The sequence below is a fragment of the Notothenia rossii genome, assembly GCF_949606895.1.
Source record: "Notothenia rossii genome assembly, chromosome: 10".
NCBI lineage: Eukaryota > Metazoa > Chordata > Actinopteri > Perciformes > Nototheniidae > Notothenia > Notothenia rossii.
This window is the reverse complement of record NC_136908.1, coordinates 61549506-61565373: the sequence shown is the minus strand read 5'-3', so window position 1 is coordinate 61565373 and position 15868 is coordinate 61549506. Positions and strand designations below refer to the sequence as shown.

The following is a 15868-nucleotide window of genomic DNA, read 5'->3' as shown; positions in this document are numbered from 1 at the left end:
CAAACATTCTTCCTCTGCTTGGCGAGATCTAGCGGCGTTTCGCCCTAAAAAAACAACACAATGCGAGGATATGCATCACAAAAAAACCTCTGCATTTACAACCTTTCTTGTCTTATTTCTTGTGCTACATTTCACTGACAGAGTGGTGCAGGAATGACTCCTAAAACAATGAAATAAGTTAACATTTAAGCACTTTTGATTCCCTTATTTCGAAGTACATTTTTTTTGTTAGATGCCTGAAATAAGGTCTGTGGTTCACACGAGCCGAAAAGATTTTAACGTTCCGTTCTGCGACATACAATACGTCAGTAAATACCCCACTGGTGAATTTAGAAAACGGCGGTTGCTAACAAGTGTCTAAATGACGTCATCACACCCAACATTAGCCGCCTTTAGCTTAGCGGTGGTGACGTGAAGTCATGTGACCGTGCTGTAGTTCCTTTATAGCCCAACATTAGCCGCCTTTAGCTTAGCGGTGGTGACGTGAAGTCATGTGACCGTGCTGTAGTTCCTTTATAGCCCAACATTAGCCTCCTTTAACTTAGCGGTGGTGACGTGAAGTCATGTGACCGTGCTGTAGTTCCTTTATAGCCCAACATTAGCCTCCTTTAGCTTAGCGGTGGTGACGTGAAGTCATGTGACCGTGCTGTAGTTCCTTTATAGCCCAACATTAGCCTCCTTTAACTTAGCGGTGGTGACGTGAAGTCATGTGACCGTGCTGTAGTTCCTTTATAGCCCAACATTAGCCACCTTTAGCTTAGCGGTGGTGTCGTGAAGTCATGTGACCGTGCTGTAGTTCCTTTATAGCCCAACATTAGCCTCCTTTAACTTAGCGGTGGTGTCGTGAAGTCATGTGACCGTGCTGTAGTTCCTTTATAGCCCAACATTAGCCTCCTTCAGCTTAGCGGTGGTGACGTGAAGTCATGTGACCGTGCTGTAGTTCCTTTATAGTTAGCTTTATACTTCAAAAACCATAAAGTGGTGTTAATATGCTGAAGAAAACGTGTAAGTATCATAAAGGTGGGTTTGCCACAGAGATTATTTTCTTTAATAATCCAAAATAGCACTGCCTTTAATCGATGAAGCTTTTGTGATGCTAACTTTTTGGTAAGCCTACAAAAACACGTCATCCTTGCACCTCGATAATAGTCTATAATATGGCATTGAAGGATCGGGAAGACAGTGGATTGGTTACCTTGATGTTCTGTGCATCTACGTTAGCGTTAGCGTCCAGCAGCAGGCTGATGACCGTGGTGTTTCCAGCCAACACGGCCCAGTGCAGCGCCGTGTTCTTGTGATATTTGTCGCCCAGATTGACCGACACGTTAAAGGTCAGCAGCAGCCGGGTGGGATCCACACTGTCACACAGAGGAACGAGAAACAGGACCATTACAATAAGACAACACAATGATAAACAGAAAGACTTATTATTTGACACTTTCTAACCAAACACATATGAAGTAAACTAATGGTTAAATGGTCTTGGGCTTTCATGTATTATCTTAAAGTTACTTACCTGAATATAACTTTATTTTTATCTTTGATTTTATCTTTAATTGTATTAATCTCTAATCTGTGTTGTCCTGTTTTTCATTCTCATCTTGTTGCTGTTAAACTACTGAATTTCCCCACAGGGATGAATAAAGGTCCATCTTATCTTACCCTATGTCAACAGTGTGTCTGAATAAGAAATGTGTATGTCACTGAACACACACACACACACACACACACACACACACACACACACACACACACACACACACACACACACACACACACACACACACACACACACACACACACACACACACACACACACACACACACACACACACACACACACACACACACACACACACACACACACACACACACACACACACACACACCTGTGTGTCCTGTACGCCGCCCACATCAGAGGAGTCATGCCGTTCTGATCCATCATGTCTACATCCTGAAGGAGAGGAAACATATTATTAGATTAATGAAGAAGGACGGAGGTGGAAAAGACAAGCAACAATATGGCTCCCCCTGATGGAGAGAACTGGTATAACAACCTACACCCAAATTACACAAACACACTAAAGAAATCAAGATTATTTTTATTTTAGCAATTACTTACTGTTTTTAAATAATATCCTTGTGGGCCAGAGTGAATATTCAAAAGATATCTTGTCAAATAAGCAAGTTCTGAATGGAAAAATAACTATATTTGGTATTTTAAGTATGCTTTCTTTCTGACAGTGTTACTTTCTTTAACAGGAGCCTCTTCCCGGGGTCCACATGCTTACAATCACACACACTTATACATTCAATTAACCACGTAAACATATCCCGATCATGAAACAAAAACACAAACTTAAACACAATTCCTCAAGAATAAATGACATTAAATTAAATGAACCATCCAGCGCTTTCACACATTTAGTTAATGGAAAACATGGTATAGAATAAAATGATATGTTGGCTAAATAAACATATAGACCACGATATATTATGATCCAAAGGTGTTGTCTACCTGTCCTTTGGCGATGAGGTAAGCCACGATGGAGGTGTGTCCGAACTGAGCGGCCAGGTGAACGCAGCTGCATCCCTCTCCATCGATCAGAGAGGGGTCTGAGTTGTACTTCATGAGCTGGACCACCATGGAGAGGTGGCCTTGTCTGGGAGAAGAAGAGCACAGAACAAAGACTTCACATTACATCTTATTCCAGAAAATCACCACTCGGCATCAAAGACTTTACAATACATTCCAAAATCCACACTATGCTCAGTACCGAGTTGCTTTATGCCTTCTTTAAAGTGGACCTATCATGCTATATTTGAATAATATAGTGTAGGACCATACCTACATAAGGCATATTTATACTTTTTATTTTTCAAAATACCAAACAGATCATGCATTTTAGACATTCCTCATTTCACTCAATGTAACACTGTCTTTGCATCATGGGCTGATTCTGTGAGAACAGCACCATCTACAGGCCTGGCATATGTACTACAGCGTCTCCTGCGCTTTCCAACGGCAATGTCCGTGGCTGTCTCCTCCTGATTGGTGGAGTTGGCCCAATAGCCATAGCGCCACTTCTGTGACGTCATAGAAGTGTTCAAATCTGGATCAGTCTGTATCAGATCCGTTGCAGCCCCTTTTTAAGAGATTTGGGTATGGAGGGAAAGAGAGAGGGTTGTGTTTTCTGACACTTGGTGAGTTCCCTGGAACACCGGGGACACATACTCATGTATACAAGACGTACAAAAGTGCATTTTGCATGATAGGTCAGCTTTAAATGCAGAATGGTTAACAGCTTGGTGAAAAGAGCAGAGCAGAGTAACGAAGTAATAGCTTCATTATTTCAGAGGTCCAAAGGTCAGGGGATTATTTACTCACGTTGCTATATTTGCATATGAAATGCTGCCTGACTCCCTGCCTGTTCTTTTCATTTTATGCTTGTCTCGCTGGTGAAGCTGGTGATTTGTTACATGCTTTTACCGCATCCAGCATTTTTACAATGTATTGTCATAATAACCTTTTATCCTACAACCCATAAACATATATTAATATACAGATTTTACCATATTTATTGTTGTAATATAATGTACAATATGCACATTTCTACTTTAAAGTGGAGCTATCATGCTATATTTGAATAATATATTGTAGGGCCATACCTATATAAAACATCTCTGTGAAGTTTTTTTTTCAAAATACCAAACAGATCATGCATTTTAGCCGTGCCTCATTTTGCTCTATTTGCTCTTTTCCAGCGCTGTTTTTGCAAGGGCTGATTCTGTGACAAATGAGCTGCAGCTGACCACGCCCCCTCCTTTGCAGGGGGGCGTGGCACAAGTGTCATGTTACCATGCTGTTACCATGCCACGCAACCTCTCATTCCCCTGATAGGTGGAGAGTTGCCCATATAGGCGGAGCTCCTCGTTTCTGACGTCAGAACAATTTCAAATCTGGATCAGTCTGTATCAGATCCGTTGCAGCCCCTTTTTCAAAGATTTGGGTATGGAGGAAAATAGAGAGGGTTGTGTTTTCTGACACTTGGTGAGTTCCCTGGAACACCGGGGACACATATTCATGTAGAAAAGACGTACAAAAGTGCATTTTGCAAGATAGGTCCCCTTTAACTTAGTGTTATTCTACTTGATTTGATCTTTTAATGGTCATTTTTTACTACAACTTCTTATTTTTATATTCCTTTGTATTTGTTATTATCCTTTTTGATCACAAAACACAATTTTCCAGGAATAAAAAAAAGTGAATAAAAGTTAAAAAAAGATTTCTGCTATGTTAACGTCCCACAGGACAATAAAGCTTTAGAAAGCTGAGCAGCACTCTGCTCCAGCACGGGTCTGTGCAGCTGGTCGGTCAGGGGGCTGTAAAGGTCAGTGGCAGGCGACTCAATTAATAATTCAGGGTGCGTGGGGGAGCGGGTGTCATGTGACCCGTGCCTTTATGCAAGATACAGACAAAGAGGACAGAAAACAGCATCAAGTTAAAAAAGGAGGCGCTGTGACCCATAAGCCACTTTCACAACAAGTAATTTGCCGTACTTAGTTCCCAGCACTTAGTTCCCAGCACTTAGTTCCCAGCACTTGGTCCCCCTTGGAACTAAAGTACAGATCACGTTCACACCGGAATAAGTTCCCTGATGGAAGATTACGCGAATGAAGCCGCTGACGTCACTTCTTCTGCTTTGGGTTTACTGGCAGGCCGCAAACCACTTCACGGCGTATACTGCCACCCGGAGTCCCTGGCCGGAAGTCCCCGGAGTTGGGGACTGGCTTCAGTAGAAGCTGCTGGGACTCCCAGCCATAAGTTAGTCTCTCTCCGTTGGTGCGCGGGGCTAATGCTAATAATGCTAATGCCAGCAAATAAAATGGCGGCTTCACAAAACTTTTCAGAGTTTTACGGGGCGTGGTTTGCAATCCGCCCAGCCAATCAGAAATTGGAACCTTTTTCTCCCCAGTATAGTCCCACCTCTCTAGCAGACACTAAAAAAGGGGTGAAAGTTCTCATGAACTAAGTTCTCTTTTTGGTGTGAACGCAAAATCCCAGGCACTATCGGAACTAAACGGTACTGAAGTGTGAAAGCGCCTATAGACTTTCAATATGAAGGAGTTACCTGGTGGCCCAGTGCAGAGGAGTGGAGTTCAGGTCTCCTCCCAGCTGATCCACTACGCCTCCCTTAGATATGTAGTACCTAAACAAACAAAAAGCCATCATGTCAAACGTATATATACACTGCATGTCTTTCTGATAAATCTCGTCTAGCTGTAGGCTGCATGGATAGATTACTGTATCCCAAGAACCATAACAAAAGAACGAAACAAAGTATGCAAAGCCAAATCATTTCCGGCAAAACATAATCCCCAAAGTTGCAGCATGTCTTTAAAAAAGGAGGAGAAACATATCTGCAATTAATTCAACAGTGGATTTCACTTCAGTACATTATCAAGAAACAAATACTTACTAAAACTGATCCAGTTAAAGCTTCTCATATGTATGTCCTTGTTATGAATATATATCTGTGTTTTATAGGTAGTCGGACAATACAAGCAATTAGAAGACAAATCGCTCTGAGTAAGTTTCACGAGCATTCTTTTTCATTATCATTATTATTTACTTGAAAGAATAATGATTTACTGTTGCATTATTGTCCTACGAATGAGGACAGCTGTGCAGTGTGATAGGATGTTGCTGCTAGCGTTTTCATCTGATGGGTAACAGTACATCTAAAATATCTTCCAAAATAGCAAAACCACCCAACCACAAATCAGGACTCTTTGGTTCTGTCACCACCAAACACTTGACATGATTGGACTCACTTGACCAGATCTATCCTGTTGTTGATGGCGGCCCAATGGAGAAGCGTTACGTTTTCTTTGTCTGGCTGCCGGACATCGAAGCCGGCCTCCACCAACTCCCTGCAGCGCTCGAAGATGCCGTACCTGAGGGAAGAAGAGCGATTTTTAAGTATCATCACACAACAAATATATGTGCAAACTAGGGAAGCTCCGATCGGGGTTTTTGGTGCAGATCGAGTGGGCGCGGCCTATGGGGGTCTCCCATTTAAAGTGATCTTTAAAACTCAGTTAATGGGGCTCATTTTTATATAGCCCGTGAGTATCGTCTCATGCAGCTCACTGATCCAGTAGGGAGTGACCCGACAGTGAAGAATAAATATATGTATAACTAGTTTAGCTTGTTCCAGAGGTAGATCAAATAGCTAAGTGTGTTAGGTCTAACTCTTACGATACGTCCACACAGCAGCGGAAAAAAATCTTGGAGGTGGGCGTGTCTGAAGCTTGGGGATTTTTTGCGAGCAACGTGACCAACAACCAATCACATGAATCCCCCGCCCCCGACATACAAAGCAATAGCGATGTTAAAACGAAGTAAATTGGATATAAACTCTCCAAACAGGTGAAAACCTACCAGCTTCACCCACTGTCTCTGCCACCTCCCTCCATGCCTGGTTCCTCCGGTTTGTATCCCGGTAAGTTAATAGGGACTGGTCGTAAAGAACCGGGTGATTTGCTACCGCAATAACTAATTTCTCCTCCATTTTGTTAGGAATATAGAAAATGAACTGCGGTGTGTCTCTCCCAGCTTGCACGCGGTTTGATTGGCTAGCGCTTGTACTGTCAGATTTGCATAAACGGGATTTGAATGGCTGACGCTTCCACCTCAGCTTCAAAAGTTGAACATTGCTCAACTTTTGAATCCTGAGATGCCTGGAAATCTCCGCTTTGCTTCCCCACAATGCAGTTCGGCGAAAAGTGAGGCAAAGTGACGTCACCCCATTCAAAGTGAATGGGCAGAAGCGTTGGAAGATTTTTTAACGCTGCTGTGTGGACGGGCCGTGAGTGTGTGTGTTGCTCCGCTCACCGGTCCGTCACAGCGGGCGGAGCTGCAGGATTTCTGCTTCACACACGTTGCATTCCACTATTTTACTGTCTATTTCGGACACCTTCAAATACTGCCAGATCGGTGAAGCCATTTTGGCGAGCTTGTTTTGCCGCGCACTTAGAAAAGTGTCATGTATTTTACGTCATGTGAATATCGGCCGATAACGACCGGCGGCCGATCGATCGGAGCATCCCTAGAGCAAACACTGATGAACACAGGGTTGAAAACATGACACACTGACAGAATACACACTTACATACACAGACAACAAACTGGCTTTTAAAAACAGATATAAGCAACTACACAACGGCTGTCTTTAAGCTAAATCAAAACAACCAAAATGTAGTTAAATGTCATTAAATTAAATGGGACGTCCCAGACAAAGCTTCTGTTCTGTTCTCATGAGGAAGACATTTACAAATCCTCTCATAATTCTCTGAGCCCGTGGAATTACTTTTTTAGGCACACGCTGAATCAGAAAACCTCACATGTGTTGCATTGCAAAAATATTTGTCATCTTGATAACAGAAAAACACATCCATCATAAAGTAAATATGCATGAGGTCCCTTTTTTATTTTTTTAAGAAAGTGATTCAAGACCCGTCTGCAACCGGCTGGCTGCACTTCATCATTACAGAAAGAACTGACTTACACAATATTGCTTATTTTTAGCTCTAATTTATGCAAGTATAAATATATGTGTCCTCTGTGATGCAGTATGATTATTTAATGTAAGATAAGCAACTCCAGTTGGTTTTGGTGCCATTTGAAGAGTTTTAAGCATATTTTTCAGATAACATTGTGAATTATTTTGGCTAGGATTATCACTATAATGTATATATATAATCTGCATAGAAGAACCACATTTTTAGAGTGGATCTGAATCACAGACTAGCTACTAGGGCTGTACCCGAATATTCGTTCGTTGGAGTACTACTCGGGTTTCAATTTCGTTACTCGGATAGTCGTTTTGTTCCCATTTTTTTTCCAAATTGAATTTATTGAAATCTCCAATATCAACGTAAGAGCTTGTTCGGGGGGTGCTAACACTTAACCATAAACGTTATCGTTACTTTTTCCATCTTTATATGTAGATATTACTTTTCTCCATTAATCTCAGTCACGTTGTTTCCATAGCAACAACAACTTCCTGTCAAAGCGCTACCTCTCCTTCAAAATAAAAGCATGTCCATAAACAGGAAGCCAAGCCAAATTACACTTAAGACATATACAACTGCAACGAAAGTAACAAACACAATGCAATATCCTTTTCAATTTCAAAGAACACAAATTGGGTTGATAACTATAAATCAACAATACTGTAGAATAACAAAATGAATGCCGTGAATACACCAAAATACATGTGTTGAAGCGGTTCGCTGCTGATTACTATGCCCCCCCGCGGGCCGAATATTCGGTATTCGAGACAGCCCTACTAGCTATACATATTATGTTTCATTGACAGTTAAACAGGGGGTTAAAAGAGCGTCGACCAATCAGGGGGTAAGATGCTTAGCCCCAAATTGCTCTCTTATCGTACTGTGGTCTATGTAAGTGGGTAAAGGCATCAGATAACATGTAATGTATTACACAGAATATGTTCTGCATTAATTAGTTGATGGATAATAACCAGTAGACTAGTTGAAGAAATGGGAAGATTATTGTCAACGTTCCCTAAATTCGGAACAGCATCACGGTAAAATACATCAAAATGTTGTTTCGACACACCTTCTTTATACCGTCTGTTACACATTACAACAAAGTAAATGTATGATTTATTTCTGGAGGTTACATCAAATCAAAAAGTCCACTCACTGCGTGGCTTTGACGATGTCCCAGGTGCTGTAGTCGTCCACATGGTTCTTACGGCTGACTGTCTCAGTGTAGCCGTGGTTGTAATGACTCTGGGGTTTGATTTCCTGAAAGAAAAGAGAGATTTAGAGTCAATGAAGTTGTGCTGCTGCTATAAGATCATCATACCTCAAAATGATACGACCCACTATTGATATATTCATTGATAGACAGATAATAAATTACTATTTTGACGAGCGGTTAATCGTTTCCGTACAGTTTTAAAGCAAAAAGCCCCAAAAAACTCTCGAGGAAATGTGTTTTTCTCCCAGGGTATATGTGCATTGAATAGCTTAAGGTTTAAGAGTGTAGGTCAGACAAGAGGAAGTCAAGTAAGTTGACAAGTGGTATATTGATAAGGAAAACAGATTCGTTTCAGCAATATGTATATAGTATAAATGTATATAGTCTCTGTGGATATAATCATATTGCCAAACGTTATACATTAGATAAGAGACGACATATTCAGTGTGTGACAATTAAACTCCTCAGATTTCAATCACATGTCAGGAACAGGCAGCCTAAAGGGTGTGTTGGGAAATAAAAGCTTATGCAATCCCAGCGATATAAAAGATAGTACACGCTAAACCAGGTTGGTTTTTACACCTGCACACATTGTAAAAAGGTGTGTGTGTTGACTCAATGTTGAAGCAATTTCTGCTGTGCCCGGTAAACGATGTTGAGAAATCATTATCAGTATCTTTGGGGGGGGGGGGGCATGTGTTGAAGCAGCATGAAACAAAACAGGCAGGATATTATTTATATCAAGTTTGCATGGAATGGGATACTCAATTAAATATAAATATAGAATGTACAGTGTGAATGTTATAAGTCCAGTAGAAGCTATGGACAAGTGAGTTCTGTTGTGACAAGTTTAACAATTAGATACATTGGATTCATCCGGGGACAATAATCCTCCAAAGGTGAGGAGAGCAAAGCCACATTAAAGTACAAGATTGAATAGACTACAGGGGATGGCCTTGCTGGAAAACACCTGAGCATTCAGTCCAGTAATTGATTATAGTATTAGAAAGAGGGAAATACTGTAAGGGCTACAGTCAAATCCAAGGACAGGCTTGTGCGGTCCTGTTGCTGCTGAAGATCTAATCAGGAACACAGATGTGACGGCTGCAACTCATATTAAATTAGCCGCCATAGTAACATCGTGGAAACAACAATTAGCCTCCATCACACGGACACACACGGACGGACACACACCCGAATATTAGAATACAGCCCCAGTGTGAGGACCCCAGGAAGAATAGCCAATGCTCATGTTAGTGCTAATGGGGATCCTAATAAAGAACAAGAATAAAGAACATTACAGTTCAAAATGCTTGGTCCTATTACATGTCACTTGTTAGACGCGTTTGTCCAAAGCGACTTACTGTGGGCAATCCCTCCGGAGCAATTTGGGGTGAAGTGTCTCAACGACATGCTGACTGCAGAGGCACTTGCTCCATCACACTGAGCCACGGCCTCCCTATGGTCTTTCGTAAAAGTTTGAAAAATGCATTTACAGTCCTCTTTATATACCTTCTTCAAACTGCTTCATATCAATAGTGGAGGTTCTGGTCATTTGTTAACGGGTGCGGTTAGATTTCCCTCTGCAAATAAGGAAGAAACGGTGCTCGTAACCTGAAAATGAACCGATCAAACTTCCTCACAAAAGAGAGATTAGTATTAAATTACAAACTAGATGTCACAGTCTGGCTCTCCTTCCCGAGTGCAAACCAAACTCACAATGACACTGGTTTAAGATTCAGTGTGTCTTTCCAATAGCAGCCCTTATGGACCACATTTTCCAATTTTGGAGTCACGTATGAACTACGATCCATACCACAATATACAAAAATCTATCTATGGATCACTAATGTTCCATATTGGCAAAGGCATAATGTGTAAACAGGAGTATTATATTTAGCTATTAAATCTAAATGTTTAGGTCATCACCAGTGAAAATGGCACGAGATATTCAAGACAATCACCTCATTATGTGCATGTAAACCTATTTTTAAAGTACATTGGAGCACCTGTAAGCCTCCAAACCACTTCCTGATGCAGTTAAAATAAATCTGAACTTCACACTGCCCAGTTATTGAGGAAGTCTGAAGTGTAACACTGGGCTTACTCTCTGCAAAACAACAAGTTGAACAGGTCTGCTGAGGCAAAAGCAAACCAAGTATCATTGAAGCGACAAACTGTGGACGCTTCCTGATTAGATTACCTGCAAAAAAAAGTAACTGGTGATAACTGGCTTTATTCAATATGCAAAACCGTGTAACCTATACCCAGAGCAGTTACACGGATTTTTGCATACATGAAAAGAGCAAACGCACACATGATGTAAAACCAAATAAGGGGTGAAGATACAGCCTCAGGTTAAGGGCTGAAACTCAAACATTTTTCAAGATTGTTCAGTTTATAAAAAGTCAGGAAACTGTGAAAAGAATACACCAAAATCCATAAGATGTTCAATTTATTATGATGTAAACCCGAGAAAAATCTGGATATCTCCATATTGGAAAGGCTGTAAACCACATTTCCTGTCATTTTACATAAACTCCTTAATGTTTAGTTGATTTGTAAAATAGTAGACGAGTATAAGGTGCTTACGAGTTGAGTATTTTACATTTTCGAAGCTCCACTCAAGTTCATGATGAATATAATGCTAACAACAGCATATGATTATGTCTTATTGAGTGAGTGAGCAGGTGATGCCCGTTAAGGCCCGGACACACCAGGCCGAAATCGCCCGTTTTCGTTAGTCGGACGACGAAGCGTGCCCTGTCGCCCAAACTCAATTTGGTGTGTCCCGCACCGTCGGCCGTGACACGCCTTATTTGGCCTTTCATGGCCGACGCACGGCCGATTCAACATGTTGAATTGTTATTAGCCAACACTGTTGACATGCTGTGATTTCAACACTAATCTTTACTGGCTTTTTTTTTTTTTAAACAAATGGCTTTATTGTTCAGTCTACTAACATAACAAAACTTTCACAACTCCATAAAGGACACAGACGACTATGCTCAATGACATAATGACAGATATCAACTTCTGTGATACACCTATAAATAACAGAGAAATATATAGATGAGAGAAACAAATGCGTCACTTCCGGGCAAAAATAACGGCTCCGCCCACTTTTGGGGGAAAACAATGCTGTCAGTTGAACGGCGGTCAATACAAATTCTGAAGTTTTTGCCAATCCGATCAGAAATGTAAGAAAACCGGAGATTTTTGGATCTTCAAAGAGCCCGATTCCAATGGCCAGACAGGCAAACAATTGCATGAAGCCATTAGAAATAGACGATCGGGCTCGATATATGGTTAAATATAGCAGTAGGCTATCGATTTTCATAGATTTCTACGTCACTTTACGGCCCCGCCCACTTTTGGGGGAAACAACGGCTGTCATTTGAACGGCGATCGAGCCTGAAGCCACAGAGATCTTCTGTTACTGTCCTTTCTTCTTAGAGGAAGTAGAAACACGTAACTCTGGATTTGTTTTAATGTTTGAGGTGCAATAAACGACACAGCAGCTTTTTGGCATGATAAAACTATTATGTTCCGCCTCACTCATGAGAGTAACAGCTGGAGAAATTACAGCCTCGTCTACTGATTTTAATTTAACCATATATCAAGACCGATTGTCGATTACCAATGATCGAATGTAATTGTTTGCCTGATTGGCCATCGTAATCGAGCTCTTTGAAGATCCAAAAATCCACGGTTTTCAAAAAAAAAATTTATCGGATGGGCAAAAACTTCAGAATTTGTATTGACCGCCATTCAAATGACAGCGTTGTTGTCCCCCAAAAGTGGGCGGGGCCGTAATTTTTGCCCGGAAGTGACGTAGGTGTTACTCTCATCTATACTTCCACCTTTTAATACTTTAATCACACAACTGTATACATGCTACACTGTAAATACTGATACTGGATGTGTATTTTGTTCATTGTGAATCGTGTCATTTATACTTTAATATGTTATGCATGCTTTTCTATTGCTTTAACGATGTGCATTTCCTCTCTGTGGGACGAATAAGGCAGTACAAAATATAACACTAGGATGGATGTTCATTCCTTTTTACATGTATAGCTGTTAATATTGACCTATTATTATGACCCATTACTAGACACCACAGATTAATAAACCCATACACACTTGACCCTAATTCACATCACTGCAGATACACAGGCAGCAACAGTGTTTAGCTACAGAACTAACGTGTTTTATTCTCTGTATTTAGTATAAAATAAGATAGGATATACTTTATCGGGACATTCTCGTCACAGCAGCATGTCGAAACAAGGCATTGCACCTCATTTGAAAATAAAAACAGTACAAAATACACTATAAACCTTTGAAAACACAAAATGAAGCAGAGCTAAAAAGTAAAATATATTCAAATGTACCATGAAAGATACCAATCTGTAGACTATCTGTCAAATGAAACACTATGGAGGGCCAAATTACAGCTAACACAATGTAAAAGTAGGATGTTATTACCTTAAAGTGTGCAAGGAATAGCATAATGTTAGCTTATATCTATTAGCTGATATGTCACTTTTGCTGTTACACTGTACCATTCATAATAAAAGGGATACTGGTGCAGCTACACAAGCAGCAGCTCTGTTTAGCTACAAAGCTAACGTCGTATGACTGCAAGGATTAAGCATTATTACCATTAATGTTTTATATAACACACTTAAACACACACGGTTTATAGTCCTAGTTCCTGCTGCAGAAAACACCACCTTGTTACCATAATAGCAACATCTGCACAGCGTGTTTCTTGCTTTGCAGCAGAAGAAGGGCTTGCATTAGCATCGTTAGCATCGTTAGCTTCCTGCCAACCCCCCACCGGTGCTTTTTGCAGGGGGCATCGGGAGTTTCCGAAAAAAGCACGGCTAAATCCCAGTTACACACACACAGACGTGCTTTGAGTGTTTTGTAGGTGTTCATGAGTCCGTGTGAATGTGTGAAGTGTTAGTAACTCACCTCCGGATGGAGAATAGGGACGCAGCCAGCTTCTTTCTCATATTCCTCCATAGCTTCGGCCATCTTGGTGGTGATGTTCGCTGAGCATGATGGGAAACAAGAGGCTGTGTGGGGGAAACAAACAGAGGGGAGAGGAGCTGTCACTCAAACTCTGAGGAAGGACAGACCACTCAGAAGGTCACATCATTAAAACATAGAAAGTGACCCCCGGCTACTAATAATATAAAATATGAAGTATATTTACAAATATGCGTTATTGCAAACTCTACATGTCAGATTTGCCTGCTTTATGTAACACACTTAATCATAATGGACAGGTGATGAGGAAATGGAAATATTTTACTAAGTGTAAATATTACACAAAAAATTAATTAATTTGAATAGCTAGAAAATATATACTTTATATATCTTTTGTTCAGGGTATAATGGACTTCTTATCGTCAGGTGGGAACAGAGTGACCTTGTGCTTAAAAGGTTTGAAAGATATGATTTGTTAAATACAGAAACCTCCCCATTGTGGAGTTGGTTGGATATGTATAAGTCCCCCCACCTTAAAATCAAGTGTCTTCCTCCTGAAATGAGTTAACCTCGGACCCTAATTTTGAAAATGTCAGTACCACATTATTTTAACAGCACCCTCTGAGAAACTACATTTGAAAATGTGAAAACCAACCACCAGCTACCTTACTTAAAGATGGGTTTGTGGACGAAAGGGGTTCATATAGTGCAGCTCAGCGCCTGGTTTAGTTAGCTATTTTGACATAAGCGGAAACAGTTAACAGGAAACGTGTGGTCTTACATCCTGTGTTTTTATCCGTAGGCTACTGGCTACTTCATATCATGTACAAAAAATAATAGACTTGCATGCCAGTGGAAAAACCTTTCCCACCTCATTTGTAATACTGAAGCTCATGTTGTTTCTTGTCTTTTCATATTCACACAATTCCCTTTCAGACAAATTACAATAATCAAAGCGTTTTCCACAAAGATCCTGTACTAGTTAACAAATGCAGGGGCGGACTGGGACTACAAATCAGCCCGGGACTCTCGACTGGCCCACTTCGGTACAGCCGACCCACCGCGGTACCGCAAGTAAATACCGCTAGTAAATTGTCGACGGGGGGGGGGGGGGGTGTCTATTGTCTACTCTTCACTTACCTGTCAGCATAGGTCGGCATTGATGTACAGAGCCGACAGAAGACCTTGTTTATATTGGCATCATATTGAGAGATGCAGTGATGCGTCCTAAAACCAGGAAGTAAGCTGCTGGTTCCCTCGACAAAAAGCAATGGGATTTCTCCACAGGGTTTTGGAAAATAGCTGGAAATAAGGTCTGTGGAAAACAAACCTGTTTGATAAATGCACGTTTTGTTCAGCCGGATAATATCCACATGTCTACCCTACTTTTATAATTTTCGAATCATAAATCTAATCGATAGATTATTAAAGGGTTTTAGGACGCGTCACTGCACCACTAGAAGACAACTCCATCGATCAAGCTGGCCGAAACTTTCTCTCCCTCTTCTTCTCATGCTCCCTGTCACTCTCCTTTAACTCCTCCGGTTACTTTCTTTTATTTGATGACTGTTTTTTGCCCGGCCCATCGGGATTCGTCCCGAACGTCCCGATGGCCAGTCCGCCCCTGTGTAGGGGAGAGTGGGGTAAATTGAGCCATTTTTTAGTTATGCTGTCCTCTAAGCCAGGGGTTCCCAAAGTGGGGGTCGCGACCCCCGGAGTATAATTATTTTGATAAATTATTATTAATAATAACGTTTGCATAGACAGTTTTTTCTTTGACAATCCACTAGCGCAGTGTTTTTCATACCAGAGCGGAAAATATTAATTCACTAGCACCCCCACCCCACCACCACCCCCCCCCCCCCCCCCATTTTGGGGGTCGCGGGCAGAAAAGTTTGGGAACCCCTGCTTTAAGCAAGGAGAAATGACACATGAAAACACACACATAATTCAGGATGTCCCCTATCAATGGCAATGATAATAATTAATACTTGATCAAGGGCAGTGAAAATATTACTTCTTTAAAAAAATAATCTTGTGGCTCAACTTGCCCGAGTGTAGGGGTAAGTTGAT

General features: G+C 41.1%; 1 protein-coding gene across 1 annotated transcript in view; it reads right to left on the bottom strand.

Annotated features, from left to right (window-relative positions):
* Window positions 1-14960, bottom strand: part of LOC307022802 (palmitoyltransferase ZDHHC17-like) — a gene marked incomplete at its 3' end in the record, with an annotated part of 15435 nt that extends 475 nt beyond the window's left edge. The window contains exons 1-9 of the mRNA XM_079655694.1: window positions 14936-14960; window positions 13778-13881; window positions 8735-8838; window positions 5836-5958; window positions 5133-5210; window positions 2519-2663; window positions 1890-1954; window positions 1196-1358; window positions 6-44 (exon numbers count right to left, since the gene is read on the bottom strand). Of these exons, the coding sequence (XP_079511820.1) occupies window positions 6-44; window positions 1196-1358; window positions 1890-1954; window positions 2519-2663; window positions 5133-5210; window positions 5836-5958; window positions 8735-8838; window positions 13778-13881; window positions 14936-14945 (831 nt within the window). The 5' untranslated portion in view covers window positions 14946-14960. The remainder of the gene's footprint in view (window positions 1-5; window positions 45-1195; window positions 1359-1889; window positions 1955-2518; window positions 2664-5132; window positions 5211-5835; window positions 5959-8734; window positions 8839-13777; window positions 13882-14935) is intronic.
* Window positions 14961-15868: the final 908 nt, after the last annotated feature.